The 16410-nt window shown below is 42.4% G+C and overlaps 1 protein-coding gene across 4 annotated transcripts in view; it reads right to left on the bottom strand.

The window, feature by feature from the left end:
• The window catches only part of Yeats2 (YEATS domain containing 2), a 93194-nt gene that overhangs the window by 26190 nt on the left and 50594 nt on the right, over positions 1–16410 (bottom strand). For all 4 annotated transcript variants that reach the window (XM_028770508.1, XM_028770507.1, XM_028770510.1 and 1 more), the window contains 3 exons: positions 14882–14989; positions 14323–14505; positions 1597–1855 (listed from right to left, as the gene is read on the bottom strand). In XM_028770508.1, the coding sequence (XP_028626341.1) occupies positions 1597–1855; positions 14323–14505; positions 14882–14989 (550 nt within the window). The remainder of the gene's footprint in view (positions 1–1596; positions 1856–14322; positions 14506–14881; positions 14990–16410) is intronic.

The following is a 16410-nucleotide window of genomic DNA, read 5'->3' as shown; positions in this document are numbered from 1 at the left end:
CACCTGCCTCTGCCTCCTGAGTGCTGGGATTAAAGGTACGGGCCATCACTGCCTGGCCCTTCTCCCTTCTTCTTCCCTTCTCCCCTGCTTATAAAAGAGGTCTTCTCTAGCTAGAGAGATGGCTCCGAGGCTAGGAGCACTGAAAGTTCTTTCAGAGATCCTGGCTCACAGCCATCTGTAATGAGATCTGGTGCCTGTTCTGGACTGCAGAACACAGTACATATAAGTAAATAAATCTTTTTAAAAACGGGGGGTGGGAGGGTCCCATTACAGAGACCAAGTTGGATTAAAACTCATGACTCTCCCACATACTGGAGTTCTACCAACAAGCCAGGTCCTTATGCACATAATTTTTTAAAAAAGACTTATTTTAGAGGGTGGAGAAATGGATAGGTAGTTAAAGAACACTGACTGCTTTTCATGATGGCCTGGGTTCTATTCCCAGCACCCAAACAGTGGCTCAACCATCTCTAACTCCTGGTCCAAGAAATTTGACTCCTTCTTCTGGCCTCTATGGATACTTAATGTATACAGTTTTCCACACTTATGTAGGCAAAACACCATACACATAAAATTAAAATAAATAATTCCCCAATTGTCTTTTAACAGAAAACAATGGGTTTATTGGAGAGACCTGTTAGAGTAGACGGAACCCTTTTCACTGTCACTATGGTACTGTACAGGGCTTCTATGTGAAGAGCAAAAGGAGGCAGCAGAGAGCGACCGATACTGACCCAGCAGAAACAGGCAGAGGAACCCTTTGTAGGCATTACCTAACACATACATACTGAAGCTAACTTCAGCTAAGTGCTACGGCAATATAAGGAAAGTAAAGTTTCCTTACTGACTGTTCAAAGCATTTGAATATAAAAGGATTTTTTAAATGATTTATTATTTATTTGTGCATGTGTAGGTGGGTATTTTGGACACATGCACATATGTAGGCACCTACACAGGCCAGAAGAGAGTGATGGATCCCATGGGGTAAAAGTTACAGGCAGTTATGAGTCACCCAGATTAGGTGCTGAATTGAACTCTGGAAAAGCAGCAAGCACCTTTGATGGCTAAGCCACCTCTCTGGCCCCTTTTGTGCTTATTTTTAACACTACAACATGCAGGCAAAACATCCTCACAAATAAACCTCAAAAACAAAAGAAAAGACCTCTAAAGTAAATATGTTAATATTGTAAACATTTTATTTTCATGCTCTCAGAAGCATCAAGGGCTAAAGCTTATTCAAGGTGTTCAAACATCTGCTTGGTAGAGTTCACTACTTATACATGTCAAATGTTGCTGACACTTGATCATGCCAGGGTTCCAAATCTGAAGCACAACTGAGGTGGGGCAAGAACAGGTGAGAATGACTTCATACCTGAAGATCATGGATACCTTTGATCTTGACTTTGCTTGCACAGACATCTACAGTACATACACAAAATAAAGCTTAAACTACTTATGGTTCTCTACGTAAACTATCCCAGGAGAATGAACTGGCACATCACTTACATCACTTTCCTAGTCAGAACCCAATAGCAAATCAAGTCACTGCAATCTACACAGTGGTGCAGCTGAAAAGTCCTTAACTGAGATACTTACCTGAGCCCTGGGAGCCACTCTTCTGCGGCCCAGCAGCTGTGACCTGAGTCTTGGTTAAGGTCTGTACTGGCTGAGCAACAATGGTCCCTCCACCTCCACTCACAATTGCTTTGGCAACTCCTTGGGTCACAACTTGTTTTGGGCCAACAGCTTTGGTGACAGAAGAGCTGGCCTTGGCGACAAGAATTGGGCCACTACTGATTGCCACAGCCTGCTTCACTGTGGAAGGTAAGGCAGAGCCAACAGGCACACCAACAACCTGTTCATGACAGAAAACAGTCCAATAGAGTTACTTCTCATGGGCCTGGTGAGTTCTCTGCAGCTGAAGCAGCCACTCAACTCCAGCAAGAACAAAGCAATAGCAAAGGCTGGGGCACAGGGGTGTCACATAGAAGTCTAACTGTCCCAGACAAGGGTGCCTTGGCATGAGAGAAAACTGTCTTATAGTTTGAGTATTACCACAGAACAAACGCTTAGTTGAGTGGCAGCTGCTTTTCAAAGCTTCTTCCATAACAGGACGGCTTTATACATACAGACTTACACTAAATCCAATTCTCACACAGAAATAAAGTATTTCTAATGTACCTACTTTCAATTCATTTCACTGTCTACTTTAATCAAAATACAGAATTGCACCACCCTGTACAGTCATAAAACATTAATAGGTAACACAAGCTTTTTCCAGTGTTATATTTATAAATCATTTTCAGTGACCAAGTACACACCAGAACAGGAATACTACAGTCTACGATAGCATTTTCTGCTGCTGGATAGGCAGGTGCTTTCAATCGTCACATTATGAAAACTGCAGTAAGCTTCCTCGTGAATTCAAACTGCAGCTTTCCCACTTGAGAGATTATTCTTGTGAGTCTGTAGTCTGCCCACTTGGATGGTAGTTTCTCTCCTCATCATGTGATAGTAGCCTACCTGATTCTGGGAAAAATAACCTCTTTATTTTCCCCACTCTTTCCCTCCTTGAAGACAAACATTTAGTAAGAGAGTAAACATTTAAGCAAAAATATTTAATTGAAAATGATTTTTTTTTTAGACTGGGTTCTATGTATGCCAGATTGGCCTCAAACTTCAGTGTGACCTGGAAATTCTGATCCTCTTGTTCTACTTCCTGTGTGCTGGGATTAAGGAACAGATGGGCCACCATGTCAAATTTATCTAGTGCTGGGTTTCGAACCCATGGTGGTGTGGATGCTAGACAAACCCTCTACCACATGAGCTACATCTCCAACTCTATTAATAAAAAGTAATAAAAAATTCAAGCACCAAGTAAATTATTATAACTGTTTTTTAAAAGTAAAGTCACTTTCTTTAATTAAAAAAATTAAGCATTTTGTTCTAGCAGAATAAGCACTAGAATGTTAAACTAAGAGGTAATTTAGGGCTGGTGAAATAACTCATGGGTAAGGCACTTGCCTCATAAGTCTCACCACCTGAGTTTGATCCCATACAGCAGGAAGCAGAAAACTTAACTCCCCAGAGTTGTTCTCTAAATATACATGACTACTGTGCTACATGTGTGCTCATAGTCACACATACAAATAATAATTAACAATAAATGAAGCCATCTGAATTCATCCATTAATTTATTGTTGGGTATGTATAGTTTGGTGTCTGTGAATGTAGCCGAACATATATATGGAGGTCAGAGGACAGGAAGACAACTTGTGGGAATTAGCTCTCTCTCATCATGTGTGTGATGGTTTCTATATGCTTGGCCCAGAGAGTGGAACTGTTTGGAGGTGTGGCCTTGTTGGAGTGGGTGTGTCACAGTGGGAGTGGGCTTTAATACCCTAGTCCTCATTGCCTGAAAGTCAGTCTTCCACTAGCAGCCTTCAGATGAAGATGTAGAACTCTCAGCTCCTTCTATACCATGCCTGACAGGATGCTGCCATGTTCCTGCCTTAATGATACTGGACTGAACCTCTGAACCTATAAGCCAGCCCCAAATATATGTTGTCCTTTATAAGACATGGTCATGGTGTCTGTACACAACAGTAAAACCTTAACCAAGACAGAAGTTGGTACCAGGTATAGGGTACTGCTGTGATAGGCCTGACCATGCTTTTGTTTGGAAGAATATGGATTTGAGGACTTTAGATTCAGAAAACAGTGGAATGCTTTACCTGGGACTTAATGAGCTATCCTAGTAGGAATAATAAAAGACTGTTACTGAGAGTGATTTGAATTGAGCAGACCTGGCCCAAGAGGTTTCAGTAGAGAGTTTCAATATGGGGCCTAGAGACTGTTTTGTAATATTTTGGTGAAAAATGTGGCTACTTTTTGCCCTTGTCTGAGGAGTCTGCCTGAGGCCAAGGTGAAGAGACTCAGGTTAATTGCACTGACAAAGGAAGTCTCAGAAGAGCCGAGCAGAGACTTTGTTCTCTGGTTAAGTCTCATGAAGAGTGTTTTGAACAAGCACAGCAAGCTTTGAAAGGAAAAATATAAAATACACCGTTCAAGTATTAAAGGGGCACCAGGAAGTGAAATGGAAAAGAACCCTATGTTCTAGGGGGTTTGGGTCCAAGCTCCTACCCAGCTAAGTTTAGATCCAGGCATGGTGGTACACACCTTTAATCCCAGGAGACAAAGCCATGCAGATCTCGAAGTTCAAGGCCAGCCTGGGACAAAGCAAGTTCTATGTGAAGAAAAGCTTAAATCCAGGCGTGGTAATACATGCCTTTAATCCCAGCATTACAGGAGACAGAGCCGTGCAGATCTCTGAACAATCTACAGAGCAAGTTCAAGGAAAACCAAGCTTAGGCAGTGAGAGAGTTGGAAAATAGAAGGCTGGTAATAGAATAAGGGGGGCCATGTTCTACCCCCAGCAAGCACCAGAACCTGGCAGCTTCAGCCATGTGGCTCTGGCTTTAGAGTGAAAAATAGAAGGGACTACTGGGACAATGGATACTTGTTAGCTGGAGCTAAGAAATTAGTGGTGATTAAGAAGAAACCAGCGTCACTGAGGTGAAATCTTCTAGGAAGTGTTTTCTGAGAGCACAAAGAATCTGTGTTCCAGACAGAGGTAGCCAAGATTGTACCTCATGCTGCAGCTGTACTTGGTAATGTGTAAGAGTCACCCCCAGGTGGTCCTGGTTTTGAGGGCATGAAGGGGTCATGAAGGCATGAAGGGGTCATGAAGCTGAGGCTTGGCACTGTGAGAGGCCATGGAAGGCCATTGGTGAAGGGCAGCCTGAAGGGGTCATGCAAAGGACTTGAGGCTTGGCACCATGAAGAGAGCCTATGAGAGGCTATTGGTGAAGCCTAGTTGTAGCGGAAGACTACAGTGTATTGGAGATGACAGTACCATGGGATGGCCAACCAAGAACAGCAGCAACAGTGGAGTGGATCAACCTGAGCTTTGAGTGCTACAGAGGGCAGAGCTGGAGAAGTGACACCAGCCTTTTGGAGGACCCCAGAAGATCATTTGTGGATCTCAGACACAGAAACAAGAAACTGTAATATTGAAGTTGCCTTGGACATTGTTTGAGATGCCAGAATTATGGAATACCTGCTGAGGAAAGCTACTAACAGGGAGTGAAGCAGCCCAGGAGAAAGAAGTTTGTTTCAGTCAACAAAGAAGAAAAAGGAGTGGAGATCTGAAGACTACTTTGACATCAGACATGGAGGTACAGATTTTGGAGTGTGCCCATCTGTTTTCCTTGTCTTGCCTTGGGGATTACAGTTAAGTGATTGGACGAGTCGCAGAAGAGACTTTGAACTTTGGACTTTTAACCCTGCTGAGACTGCGAGAGACTATGGGGGCTTCGGAAGTTGGACTAAATGTACTTTTCTATTATGCTATGGCTAGGTATGGTCCCCATGGACTCATGTGTTTGAACATGCCTATGGAGGCCAGGGAGTGGAAAGTGATGGCTTGTATATGCTTGACCCAGGGAGTGGAACTATTTGGAGGTATGGCCTTGTTCGAGTAGGTGTGTCACAGTAGGTGTGAGCTTTAATACCGTACGTAGTCCTAGCTGCCTGGTAGTCAGTCTTCCACTAGCTGACTTCAGATAAAGATGTAGAACTCTCAGCTCGTCCTGCACCATGCCTGTCTGGATGCTGCCATGCTCCCACCTTGATGATAATGAACAGAACCTCTGAACCTGTAAGCCAGCCCCAATTAAATGTTGTCCTTATAAGAGCTGCTTTGGTCATGGTGTCTGTTCACAGCAGTAAAACCCTGACATTGTGGGTCCTGTCCTAGGACCTTTACCTACTGGTAACAATGGCCTCTCCTTTCTAACAGAAAAACAGAATAGCAGCAGAGGTTTACAAGCTTGGTTATAGGCTGCTAGCACACTCGGTCATCTAGAATTCTAACACATGGGATGTGAAAGCAGAATTAGAAGTTGGATGTCATGAGACCCTGTCTTAAAAATCAGGGAAAGGGCAGATGGCTCAGAGGTTAGGAGTGTTTGCTGCTCTTTCAGAAGACCTGAGTTCAGTTCCCAGCACCCACTCTGGGGCAGCTCACAATCTCTTCTAACTCTAACTTCAAGAGAAGTGACTCCCTTTTCTGGTCAACAGATACCTGGCGTATACTCATCCCACCCAGACACAGTCTCTCTGTTTTTCTCTGTCTCTGTCTCATTCTCTGTCTCTGTCACACACACGCACAAACACACATACACACACACACACACCTTAAAACAATCCTTCCCCTAAGCCCTTCTCTGAGTACAAAAGAATTAGCCAGAGAATATTGTGAAACAAGAACATGTGTTCACTGTTGGAAAATATACCACTACTCCAAAGAGCCAAAGGCCTGTCTACCATATAGAAAATCCCCACACTTCTATAAAAGTTATGTGCTTAGAAATATGATTCTCTGAATATAGAACATTTTAGATATATGCTCAAGGGAATGTACACAAGAATATCCACTGTAGCATTATTTGTGTTCATAAAATAACTGCCAGCATTCTCCAGTAGCATGTCTGCCTGCTTGCTGCCATGCTTCCCACCATGATAACAGATGAGACCACTGAAATTGTTAGCCAGCTCCAATTAAATGTTCACCTTGGTCATGGTGTCTCTTCACAGCAATGAAACCCTAAGACAGCCTGTCTTCCACCTCCCCAGTACTAGGATTACAACTGTGTACCACCACACTTAGCTTTTTATATGTGGGTTCTGGGGAACAAACTTGGGTCTTCCTGCTTGTTACTGACAAAACCATCTCTCTGATACTAAAGTGTCTACAAATAGAGCACAGATAGTCAGTTATATAAGAGACAATGCTATGACCGCCTACTAGTAAAGGTGAGTGAAAAAGTATCTAGGCCTGTATAAAAACTGACTGAAACAGTAGTTGCAAGAAACTACACAGATAATTATCTTTTATACTCTGTAAAACAGACATTCCAAGTTGTGTACGGCTATGTGCTGATGTAATAAAACTGTGGACCAAACTGACAAGATGACTCAGAAGTTAAGAGAACTGGATACCCTTTCAGAGGACCGAGGTTCAATTCCCAGTACCTGTAACCTTGTGGCTCACAACCATCTGTAATACCAACTCTAGAGGATATGACACCCTCTTCTGGCTTCCACAGCCGCTGCACGCATATGATAGGCAGACAAAACAACCATACACATAAAGCAAAAATAAAGATTTTTTAAAAGTATGAACGAAGTACTTTCTAGGAAGAACAAAATGGACTTCATTTGGAGAAAAAAGAACCACCCTAAAGTAAGTATGAATATACAGATATGGAGCAGAAGGCATCTGATTAGTTATATCTGATAGACAGACAGACAGACAGACAGATACTGATTATATATTTTCAACATTTAAGTGAAAATTTTGAATCATTAAAAAGTAAAGGGGGCTGGAGAGATAGCTCAGAGGCTAATAACTGCCAGTAACACCAGCTCCAGGGGGATTAGAGGTCTCTAGCTTCCACCAGCACCTGTCCTCACTCAGGCAGACAGACAGACAGACAGACAGACACACACACACACACACACACAGAGAGAGAGAGAGAGAGAGAGAGAGAGAGAGAGAGAGAGAGAGAGATAAGAATATAAGAATGGTAATGGTGAGCAGTGTCAGGGTGGGTGGCTGAGCAGTCTAAGCTCCAGAGTGAAGTATCCAGGGAGGGAGCTAGGACATGTATAAACATGTATAAATGATTAAAGGAGAATAATGGAACAGGAGGAGTTAAATTGGGATGGGAGCCATAAGTGCAGGGTAGAGAAGGAACAATGGGGAGAGTACACTAAAGGCCTTCTTAAAACGTTCATGGAAACACTACTATAGAAGCTTCATAAAATATGTACTGTACATATGTAAAGAGCCTTAATGGATTTACCATACAATGGAGGCACAATATCCCAACTAGAGACTCTCTTACTAGCTAATAAATCACCCAGTAGTAGGAATTGGTTACCCTTTTGAGTTGCTGGCCAATGAGCTCCCACTCCCAAGGCTAGCTGGGCAGCACAAACTGGACTTTGGTGCTGGTGAGGACAACACCCGACTACAAGTTGGGTGGTATGGAGGTTTGAAAGAGATGAACAGTCACAGACTCATAGATTTGACTACATGGTTCTCAGTTGGTAAAACTCTGGTAAAGATGAGGAGGTGTGACCTGTATGTCACTGGGCGTGGGCTTTTTCAGTCTCAAAAGCCAGCTCTATTCCTAGTTAGCTTTCTCTGCCTGATGCTTGCCTGCCTGCTGTCACGACCTCCACCATGTTGATCATGGTGTCTTATCACAGTAATAAACTAAGACAGGGTATGTGATTACAAAAGAGCTGACATTTATATGTTAAAATACATTTATGAAATTCTCAAAGACTTAAAGATTTTTATTTTACATGTACACATGTTTTGCCTGCATCTATGTGTATACTACATGGGTGCTTGGTTCCTGAAGAGCCCAGAAGAGGGCACAGAATCCCCTGGCACTATGGTTGCAAAATGCTTTGTGAATGCTTGGAATTAATGTGGGTCCTCCAGAAGAGCAGCAAGTGTTCTTAACTGCTGAATCATCTCTCCGGTCCCCATACCCACTATACACGTATGTTTAAAGAGCAGTGCCACCTGGTTAAAATCTCAGTACAGACATGCTGAGATACATGGTGGGACCTTGTCCCCAAAAGGGGGAAAATAGTCACTCAGGAGGCAGAATAAAATAAGCAACAGACAAATGAGCTTTTAAAAAAAAAAAAAAGTTCATTAAAATCTACTAAACCACTTGTTTCTTTTCAAAGACTGTGATATAAAAATGTATTTATCATGAGCTTGGCTAGTATGCTAATATGAAGACTACCGTCCCCTAACTGAGCATTATTAAGTACAGAGCAACCAGATAGACTTGTTTTCCTATTTTAGTTCCAAGTAGCCAACTGGGTAAATTATTAACTTTCTTGAACTTTAAAACTAGTTTATGTATTAGCAATATTTACCTCAGATTCATAAAATGAGAATAAATTTATAAAATGCTTGGCTAACATGAACTGATTTCTATCAAGTAAGGAATGGTAATCACAAGGCAATGTGGAATCAAAAGGAGAGGCAAAGAAAAAATCCTTTCTTTGTTTTGCTGTTGTTGCTTAAGACAGGGTCTCACTATGTAGCCTTGGCTAGCCTGGAATTCACTATATTGACCAGGCTGGCCTTGAACTCAGACATTCACCTGCCTTTGTTTCTCCAGTGTTGAGATTAAAGGTGTGTACCACCATGTTGCTCTTAAAACCTGAACTCTGGGCCCACATGATTCTGTGACCACTTTCTCCCCTAACCTGGCTTGCAACAGTCAACCACAGCTAGGCTATCAGCTGAGCTGAAGGGTGGCCAAAAAGGAGCCCAAGCTAGAAGCCAAGTGAAAGTGAAACAAACAAACAAACAAACAAACAAACAGGATAAATCTGAGCCACCTCTGTAGGCCTGTGAATGAATTATTTAAAAGGTGAAATGATATGCTGGTTGTGTATTTTTTGTAACAAGCAGAAGATAACGGGATACTGAATCACAAGATGCTGCTGCTGTTTTATGTGTCAGCGTATCTAACACTCTATGGACCGAGCTGGTTTTAGTTCCTACAACATAAAGCATACTAAATGGCAATTTGAAGTCTAAGTCATCTGTTTACTATGTCTTGAGAATTTTAAATTATTTCTAGTACCTTTATCTTAACAGATTTTTAGTTGCCTTAAAAATCACTCCTTGGATTGGCGTGGTGATTCACACCCTTAATCCCAGCATGGAGAGGGCGGAGGAAGGAGGATCTCTGGGAGTCTGTGGCTAGTCCGGTCTACATAGTGAGTTCCAGGCCCTTGGTCACTGCCCTATCAAAACAGTGTGCCCTCTGTCACACCTCTAGTTGTCATAGTCCATGTTTTCTAACAATCTATGTATCTCACCTAGCCTGACATCTGTTATGTAATCCAGATGTTTAGAAGATGAGCTCAGTGAGTGGCCAGGGAAAACAAGTTCAGCCCTAACCGGCCTCTGGGAATAAACTGCTGTACTTCAACTGGATTTTAGTTCTTGCTCAATGTAATTACTGAAATCTTAACTAAAGCTGTCAGACAAAGGGGGGAAAAGGGACACAGTGGAAAAGGAAGAGGCCAAATACCCCATTTATATACAACACCATACGATAAAGACCTCGAAACACCATCTGAGAACTCTGAGATCTGTAAAATACTCTATGAAAAGTACCAGCAGCTTTTCTACATACCAGTAACAAACCAACCTGCTGAGGGAAAGACCAAAACAACACCTCCCCCGCAAAAGAGGGTTGGGAAGCTCATTTATAACAGCTTAAAAAACAATGTAACCAGAGAGCCTCTGCAATGTAAACTTCAAGAAAAGACAGAGGGGCTGACTAGAGAGAGGTCTCTGATGCCCCAGAGTGCTTGCTGTTGGTGCAGAGGGCCCAAGTAAGGTTCTCAGCATCCATAATTCCACCTTTGGGGAATCCAACAGACACTGTATCATTAATTATGAAACTGTACAAGACTGGGGCCTTCAGTGTCCTATTGAGTCATAAAGGTCCACTCATCCCTGAGGATCTAAAGGTAGTGGATGATTGGTTGGGTAAGCAAGAAATATTTTCTTCCATGGTACAGCCACTGCCCATGCTCCTATAGATAATAAAACTAATTTCTCCTGTACATAATCCTAATGAAACTTAATGAATCACATACACATCATCAGGTGTAGAAGAAACAAAGAATAGGTAGATGAATATAATCAAAATATACATGCATGAAAATATCGTAACAAGCCCATTATGTATACTTAATACATGGTAATAGAAAAATTGAAGCTGGACGGATGGTACTGGTTGCTCTTCAAGAGGACCAATGTTCAATTTCCAGCACCTACATGGTAGTCCACAACATCCTAAACTCCAGACCCAGGGGATCTCACACCTACTTCTGACCTGGTTACCAGGTTCACATGTAGCACACAGACATTAAGAACACTCATACAAATTTAAAAAAAAATTAAACAGCTAAGTATGGTAGTATACAACTTTGATTCCTGCACTCAGGAGACAGAAGTAGGCAGATCTCCATAAGCTAGAGGTTACCCTGGTCTACATAGTAAAATCCTATCTAAGAAAAAAAAATATGACTCCATTTTAAACATTGTAGAACGGCTACAATCATGGTAACAATTCACAAGCATTGGCAATATGTGGGAGTGTCCATCCTTTTGAATGTTCCTGCTCAAGAGCCCCAAAATTCAAGTTAAAAAGAAATTTTCAAAAAGTCTCATGCTGTTTTAGTAGCTCTCCCTCTGCATCTGGGCTGCATTCATGGTTACAGTTATGTAGCTAGGGAGCTGCAAGTTTGTTCTACATAGGTGCTCAAAGCCAGAGCTGATTCTGTTCAATGCTACTGTCAGGCTACTAACGCATGCATACCAAACACAACAAAATACTCAGATAATGCTTACTCTTCTCACTCTCTTTAATTCTTATTCAGGCCTGAAAGATAGGGGCTTATTCCTTCCACAAGACCAACAAATAAGTTCCTGAGATACCATGTAACCTGGCTGGGTTAGAGAAGTAATGAGCACTTAAATTTGAGATTTCTAACAAATGAACGTCAGTGCTCACGTCTGCTGGTCATACCTTTCTGCTTCCATCCTACAAACCCACCTCAGCTCTTCTGTAGTTAAGGGCACCCCTTCACACTTTCATTAGAATCAAAAACCAATACATTTTTCTGTTGTTCTGAAGGTATAAGCAGGGAAAGCTTCTGCCCTCTATACCTCCTGCTGGGGTAATGCATAGGAAGGCACTTCAACAACCCATGTGCACACAGCTCCTCGTCCTGAAGCTGATGCGTGTGTGAAGTACTCGGAAAGACAGTAGTGTCTTTGTTCATGTTCTCCTGCCTCTTCACAGGTCTTCCCTTATTCACGACATCCTTACACAAAACCACCTTCTTTCTCTTTAGATTCCGTCGGGAGGTGGGGCTGGGCCTTGAGAGAATGACGGGTCAGCACTGCCGGGCGTTGTGTTGGCGGGATGTCAAAGCGGGGGTTAAAAGTGGAGACTGAACTACTTCTGGTCTGGGCATCAATGGCCCAGAATATGTTAAAAGCTTACACCGGGGCTAGCTAGGCTCAGTCAGTAAAGACAACTGGCACTAACCTGAGTCTGATTCCTGGATCCACATGACAGGAAAGAAGTGACCCCTACAAGCCATCCTATGATTCCTGCTGGCTTGTTGTGGCACTCTCCTACCCTACATAAATAAAATCTTTTTATTTTTTAATTGGCAAAGCAATATGTTTTCTTGGGCCAATGACACAGCTCTGGGTAAAGGTACTTGCTGCCTAGCCTGACCATCTGTGTTTGATCCCTGGACCCACATGATAAAGAAAACTTACTCCAGCAACTTGTCCTCTCACTTTCTATCGCATGCTTTGTAAAACATCTGTATCCTTAGACACATAAATGAATATAAAACAAACAAACATAAACAAAACTGTATCACTACATGAAGCCTAATATACTTTCAGTATAGAGAACGGAGCTAGAGAGATGGCTCAGCAGCTAAGAACACCCACATGATGGCTCACAGCTGTTTGTAACTCCAGTCCCAAGGGAATTTGATGCCCTCTGCTGGTGTCTGAGGCACTGCACGAACAGTGTGCACCTACATATATAAAAAAATAAGTACAATGTTAAGAGAAAATGTGTAAGAAAGGCTGAACAGGAAGTTAAGCACACGATGCCAGCTGGAGACACAGGACTACCATCACAGGAACTCCAACTGTTAGAGCAGAGGGCTGCTAGCCAGTCTAGGTTACAAGTAAAGGTAAAAAGAAAGCTCAGCTGAGCTACAGAACACTTGTCTAACACGTGAAGCCCCAGGTTCACCCTCTGCTGTGAACAACAGCAGAACAGTATCTCCGAACAGCAACTGACTCGCTGCAGAAGTGACTCCAGAGCAAGGCTGCGGGAGAGTCCAACTGGCCAGGGCATTTGACTCAGTGGGCAGCTTAGGAAAAAGCAGATTCCTAGGCCCTTGAGAAAATACTGGCACAGAAAGTACAGGACAGATTAGGAATTGCTATGTTTAAATTCAGAAGATGCACTGTCTGATTAGATCAGTTTGGAAACCTTACAGATTTAAAAGCAAGCTGTAACCCTGAATTTTCACCTCTATCCTCAGAGAGATCTATTTATCTACACTAACCCAAATTATGTAATCCTGTCTTCCATTTTAGAATATTCTTCTAAAAACAATTTACTCCTAGCCAGGCTGGGCTTTGAAGCTGAAATATAAACACCCACAAAGCATTCTCAATAGCTTTAGAACATATCCGCCAAACACTGAGATAATTTAACTACATGTTCCAAAGCATGCTTAGGTTAGAGACAACAGATAAATCTCCCCCGCTCTGGAATGGTTTGTTTGGAGCTGAAAGAAGTTTCAAGCCTTCTGCCATTTACTACCTATATGTTATAAGCTAGCACACTAGTATATAGTATGTTATATGCTCATGCATTCTCTGGGAAGGTTCCTAGCCCCTCAAACTCAAGGTTGCCATTTTTAAGAAGGGGGTGAAAAATACCTACCTTTCAGTACAATAATTAATTTACACAGACACACACACAGACACACACACACACGAGGAGCGTGCCATATGAGCACTTGATAGACTCTATGTAACTGAAGTAGAAAATCAATTCTATGCTGCTTCACAGTACTCCATATATTTATTTATTCTCTGGTATTTCTAATTTATAAATAAAATGAATGAAAGAATCAAATGGCACACACTGGAACCCTAGCATGGGGTAGGAGGGCTGCCTTGAGTCTGAGGTCTTCCTTTCTCAAAACAAAACAAATCGCACAGCCTGAACATTGGAGGTGTTCAGTGCATCACTCTCTTACAGGAAGCCAACAAGTCAAAACAGCGTTCCCATTTAGATGTGAATCAAATAGAAAGCCCATGAAGCCTGTTACTTTTATTGCTGAAGAGAGGCTACTTTGTCTGTGTTCCTTAGACTGTTCCTGGGTCTTCTGTTTAAACACACTTGACTCTTGTCAGGGATAGACAGTAAGGAGCACATGACAACTGACTGGGTCTTTTCCAACCAGGCTAACATACATAGTTTAGTGTGGGGTCAACAACTTGGCCACCCTAAATCATTCTAGCACCTGTCAACTATGTAGACAAATAACTTCTATATCTTGAACACAACCCTCCCATCCCAAACCCATACAAACCTTGGAGGGTGGAATCTTTGGTGAATGAGTCGTCCCCTCTCCAGCACTTATGACCTGTTTTTGAGGGGACACAGCTATCATGTGACCCCCCTTCACAGTCACATACTGAGGGAATGCTGACTGGTTGGCAGCTCCTGTTGTGGACACATGAGAAGCTTCTCCAGGTTCCTGTTTGATGATCACCTTGCAACAAACAATGACACTGAGTAAGTGTCCCATGGGGGAGGAGGAGGACCTACTATGAATACTTGAATCTAGTCTCTGCAGTATTAATGAAGCTTGGTATGTACAGAATGGCTCCATGAAAAAGGTAAATACTGCTTTAATAGAGTCCAAAAGATCTAGTGGGCCAAATAGTATTTCACTTAATCCCTGCTTCTGTCATTGTCAGAGACAGGGTAGGAAGGCAGCAAAGAGAGACGTTAGGCCATGACTTGTGAACTCCCATTTCCCTGGAGTCCTAGGTCATGGACAGCATTAAGTAAGTGGGAGCACATCTCAGAACTAAGGCCTATTAAAGAGTGGGAAAGACATGGGCAAGGCTGTGGCACACACTCACCTTTGTGAAAGCCCCGAGTCCTCCAGTAACAGCTTTTGGGCTTTGCACTTTAGGGTGACTACCAATTGGGCAAAGGGGTGGCATAGATGCAAATAAAGAATCCTCCTGCTGTGAGTAAAAACAGTTATTATATAACAGGCCAAAACAAATGATTTCAGATATTCTAGCCACTTAGTACACTTAATACAAACCTACCACATCCAGCAACAGAAAACACCAAAGACAAAATAAACAACCCACAGTGCTATGGCTTTCCAAGCTTCTATACAGTCACTGTAATTTCCTTTTTAAAAGCAAATGAAAAATGAGGTAAGTAATCCCATCTGAGCAGCAGTAATAACTCACTGTACAAGAAGCTGACACAGGAGGACTGTTAGTTCAAGTCTAGCCTGGACTAAACAGTGAGACCCTGCCTGGAAAAACCAGGAAATCAGTCATCTATGTCCTGATCAATGTTACAGTCCTGTAAGACAGGGTGTCAGGTAGACCAGGTTGGTCTCACTTTCTAGCTAAAGAAAACCTTGAGCTTCTGATCCTCCTGCTTCCACTTCCCAAGTGCTGGGGTTACATGGTTACAACCCTACACTTGTTTTTATGTGGCACTGGGGACTAAACCCAAGGCTTTGTGCGTGTTGGGCAAGTATTCTACCAGTGCTGTGTAGCAGTTTCCTGGAGATTGAAATGTTCCATCACCCAGGGAAGCTTCTTAAGATACAAGGTAAACAACTCAAAATAGCTGAGCAGACTCACTAGGGCCCTCCCTCTCAGAGCAATAAAGACTGATAAGAGTCTCTCTCAGACAATGCAAGAAAGACTGCAAGAAAGACTCTGAGACCAGACCAGCCAGGAAGAGGAGATACTAGCCAAGCTGCCTGACTAACACAGTCACTAGGAAAGGATACTCTAACCTACTGAGCTGACTGCAGGCTGTGTAGTGTGCTCCAGATTTCCTAGCTTCTGTGAGTATGGTTTTGTGAGTACAAAACCTATACTGGACTGGGCTTTGGTGATGCAGCTGTTTTTGAGCCATTTCTGCCCTTGTAAGCAACCCCTCATCCATACTTATGTAAGTAAGCTCAACAAAACTCATTGGTTTACCATGGTGGACTTTGATCTGTCGCTGGCTCCCTATCTGAGGTAAGTAGAAATGAGCAATGCATCTCCCCAGGAAGTCCTGTCACACAACACCAACTGATCTATAAGTCCATTTGTAATATTTGGTTCTTTATTGGTTCGCATGTGTAATCTTTCGCCATATGGTAAAGGATAGGGGTTGTATTTGGCTTTATATTCCTAAAGCACAGGCACTAAATAAATTATTCTAACAAATAATGGTGATGTCTTAGTGTGCGTGTTTCTTCTTATATATTCTCAACTTGCCTTGAAATATTCACTCAGTATCTGGAATACAGATAAATGCAAAATGAGTTTTACACTTGGAAAATAAATTTTCCAAAGAAAGAAAAAGGAGAAGAAAACAATGATCTAGGTTGTTTCCCTAGGTAATCCTGGATCTCCGGAGTCTGAGG

The sequence above is a fragment of the Grammomys surdaster genome, unplaced genomic scaffold (genome assembly GCF_004785775.1).
Source record: "Grammomys surdaster isolate TR1022 unplaced genomic scaffold, NIH_TR_1.0 202, whole genome shotgun sequence".
NCBI lineage: Eukaryota > Metazoa > Chordata > Mammalia > Rodentia > Muridae > Grammomys > Grammomys surdaster.
This window is presented reverse-complemented; position numbering and strand designations above follow the sequence as displayed.